Below are 3208 nucleotides of genomic sequence, written 5' to 3'. Positions count from 1 at the left end.
GTGCACCCCTGGTGTGGTGCTGGGCGGGAGTCATCCAGACAGAAGGTGGGCAACCCCGGCCCCTAACTCACACCAGGAGATAAACAGGCTCCTGCCTGCGGCCTCAAACGTGCACACCTGGGAAAGGTTTGGCTTCACTGACAGCGTTTTCCAGCAGCAAGAGGACAAGTTCCTGGGCCAGAGTGGCAATCCCACCGCTGGCCACCTACTGGGCCAGGACTTACTGGTGCAAATACCAGGCGTCAGGTAACCACCAGGACACCGGATGACCAGAGTCCCTCTCCCACCTGCTTCCCTTATTCTACTGTCAATCTCTTGGCACGTGTATCTTGGAATGCCAGGTGTGACTGACGTCACTATTTGCGACAGGGCGGCCAACCCTGACGGCGTCTCATGAGCACAGAGCCTCAAGTGCGCCTCCTTTTCTGTGGCTCACTGTGCATTTACTTTCTTTAGTCGGATAACTGAGCCAACACAGAGAAATGGCTGCAAGACCAGATATGGGGTCACCGTCATTTGGAAGAAAAGGAATTGGGATCTGTGAATTCCCACAGCCAGCTCCCAGGACTTTCTGGAGCTCAGAGAGCCTCGAGAATGTCTTCTGGAACTTATGCTTGGCCTCTCAAAAAGCCCATCAAACATAACTCCCAGAACTTCACTGGTCATCCCATGGCTGAGACTCCATGCTCCCAATGTAGGGAGCGCAAGACCCGGTGCAGCCAAGTAAATAAATATTTTAAAAAACACAATCCCCAAAAGCCATTGACTCGGAACTTACGATTTAATGATGTTTCCTAGCGTGTGGTCCTCCTTGTTGATGGTGAACAAACAGGCATTGGGTACTTTGGTGTCCTTGTTAATGGTGATCCTAGGAAGAGGCAGAGGCAACAGATTGGGGGCGGGGGGTTTCCTCCCTGGAGTCTAAACCCCGTCCTCCAAGGCAAGCTTAGGCCCTACCTCCTCCTGAGAGCCCTTGCCCATCTCTTCATTCCATACAAACCTCTCTGACTCAGAGAAGCCCAAACCCAGCCACACCTGGAACCGTGGGACGCTCACCTACTCTGAATTATCTCTTCTTCTCAGAGCAGAGCTTCTCAACTTTGGCACCACTGATATTTTAGGCCAGAAAATTTTTTGTAGGAGGATGTCTGGTACACTGTAGGGTATTAGCAGTAGCCCTGGCCTTTACCCACTAGAGACCAGAAAAGTTTGCAGACATTGCCAAAGTCCCCTGGCGGGACAAAGTGGCCCCCCAGGTTGAGAACCACTGCTCTCAGGGGAGACTGAAGTGGCTGGCAAGGGGCTATGGGCTAGACTGCAGAGACTTGCAGTTAAGACCACGCAGTTAAGAGAAAGAAAAACCAGAATTTAAGATGGTCTTCTGGAGGGACTTTCCTAGCAGTCCAGTGGTCAAGAGACCCCGCTTCCACTGCAGGGGATGCGGGTTCCATCCCTGGTCGGGAAAGATTCCCCATGCCACCGCAGCGTGGAGAAAAAACAAAACAAAGCAAAAAAAGGGTTTTCTTTGTGCTGAATCCTAGACTAAGCACTTCATATAAATTACCTAATCTAACCTCCCCTAAGAGAAAATCCTGTGATTTAATACACTAATAAGCCCATTTCTTAGATGAGGAAAGTGGTTCTCAGGCAGATTAAGTCACTTGCCCAAAGACAGAGAGTTGTTAAGTGGGGGATCCCCAGGCAGGCTATGTGAGCACTGGACTGCACTTTCCTTCACCAGCAGACAATGGGGAATCACTGGAGATTTTACACCGGCGAATGAAGATCCGGTGTGAGTCTGACAGCCATCAGACTGTCCTCTGTATGCAGCAAAGAGGATAACGGTGCCGGGTGGAAAGACTTTGGAGCCAGAAACCCTGGGTTCGAATACAGATCGGCTAATTTCTGTGCGCCTGGGGGAGTTACTTAACCTTTCTGAGCCTTGGTTTCCTCGTCTACAAAATGGGGCGGCTCACCACCGCCCAGGACTGTGTTAAGTTTGGCAGACACGGGTGTGGAGCATTCGGCGAGTAGACGCTCGAGCAAAAGTTGCTTCTGTCTCCCGGCAGAAAAGCCCCAGAATCTGAGGGCGCAGACGGTCGAGGGCCCGCGACCCTCCCCCCGTCCCTGACCCAGGCTGGTTCCACTTACTTCTTCTCGCCCTCGAAGAGCAAGAACGACTCGAAAGCGGGAGGGGCGTTCATCCTAGCGTCGCGGCCACCTCCTAAACCCCTGCAGCAGCCACCACCGCCTGCAGAGCCCTACCAAACGACCACTTCCGGGTTAGCGGCTGCTTCCGGATTATGCCGGCAGTGCCAAACCCGTGTGAGGATCGGCCCTTTGCCCCCTGTCGGTCTGGAGGATCCTGCGCAGGCGTGAGAAGCCGCCAGGGGTGCTGGTGGCTCTGCGCATGCGTGAGTTTAGAAGCTCCTCTCCGCTCACCTGCGGGCCCTGGCGCGCCTTGGCGCTCGGTGGGAACGCTGAGGGGTGCTCTTTCAGTTCTCAGACATCCTGTCTAAGCCAAGCGGGAAGCCAGCGGTGTATTTCCCTCTGCTCTCTTTGTCCCTTTATCCCTCTTTGGAAATGTGTCCTTGGAGTACACAGCAACAGGCTCTTGAATGGAGAAGGAAGCCTTGTGGTAGTGGGCAGGTGTGACCCAAAGGGATGGAAGAAACCTCCCCTGGGCTAGACTGTTGTATATGAAAAAAATCCCGGTGCCCACGCGAAGGGCTACAAGACCCCTGGCCGGTTGTCAACTGACTTTCCAGGTGGGCTTGTAGCCTAGTGAGTTTCTTGTTAGGGCAGGGAGGGCTAGGGAGGAAGCAGGTGTAAACAGGTGGGGACAAAAAAAAAAAATGTCTGCCATTTCAGTAAACAAAGAATGGTTGCCCACTATCTAGTTACCAGCCCCTGACAGTGCTCCCTGAGGGGAGTTCAGGATGGAGAAAAACAGGATGCTGGCCGTAGAGAGTTCGGATGCATATCTAGAAATCATTTCAGTGAGCCCACATTCTTGCATTTTCCCAAGAAAAGCACTGAAATCCTTGAGTGTCTGTCTTTTGTGATTCAGTTCAGTTCAGTCGTTCAGTCATGTCATGTCCGACTCTCTGTGACCCCATGAATCGTAGCACACCAGGCCTCCCTGTCCATCACCATCTCCTGGAGTTCACTCAAACTCATGTCCATAGAGTCGGTGATGCCATCCAGC

At 52.8% G+C, this 3208-nt stretch overlaps 1 protein-coding gene across 2 annotated transcripts in view; it reads right to left on the bottom strand.

The window, feature by feature from the left end:
- Nucleotides 1–2305, bottom strand: part of POLR2J (polymerase (RNA) II (DNA directed) polypeptide J, 13.3kDa) — a 4518-nt gene extending 2213 nt beyond the window's left edge. Inside the window, exons 1-2 of one of the 2 annotated variants that reach the window (XM_010854330.1) lie at nt 2152–2305; nt 779–868 (exon numbers count right to left, since the gene is read on the bottom strand). In XM_010854330.1, coding sequence (XP_010852632.1) covers nt 779–868; nt 2152–2204 — 143 coding nt within the window. In that variant the 5' untranslated portion in view covers nt 2205–2305. The remainder of the gene's footprint in view (nt 1–778; nt 869–2151) is intronic. The other variant, XM_010854329.1, reaches the window with a different exon arrangement.
- Between the last annotated feature and the right edge of the window lie 903 nt (nt 2306–3208).

The sequence above is a fragment of the Bison bison genome, unplaced genomic scaffold (assembly GCF_000754665.1).
Source record: "Bison bison bison isolate TAMUID 2011002044 unplaced genomic scaffold, Bison_UMD1.0 scf7180017864340, whole genome shotgun sequence".
Classification (NCBI taxonomy): Eukaryota; Metazoa; Chordata; class Mammalia; order Artiodactyla; family Bovidae; genus Bison; species Bison bison.
Note: the sequence above shows the minus strand (reverse complement) of the source record. Positions and strands in the feature narration are given on the sequence as shown.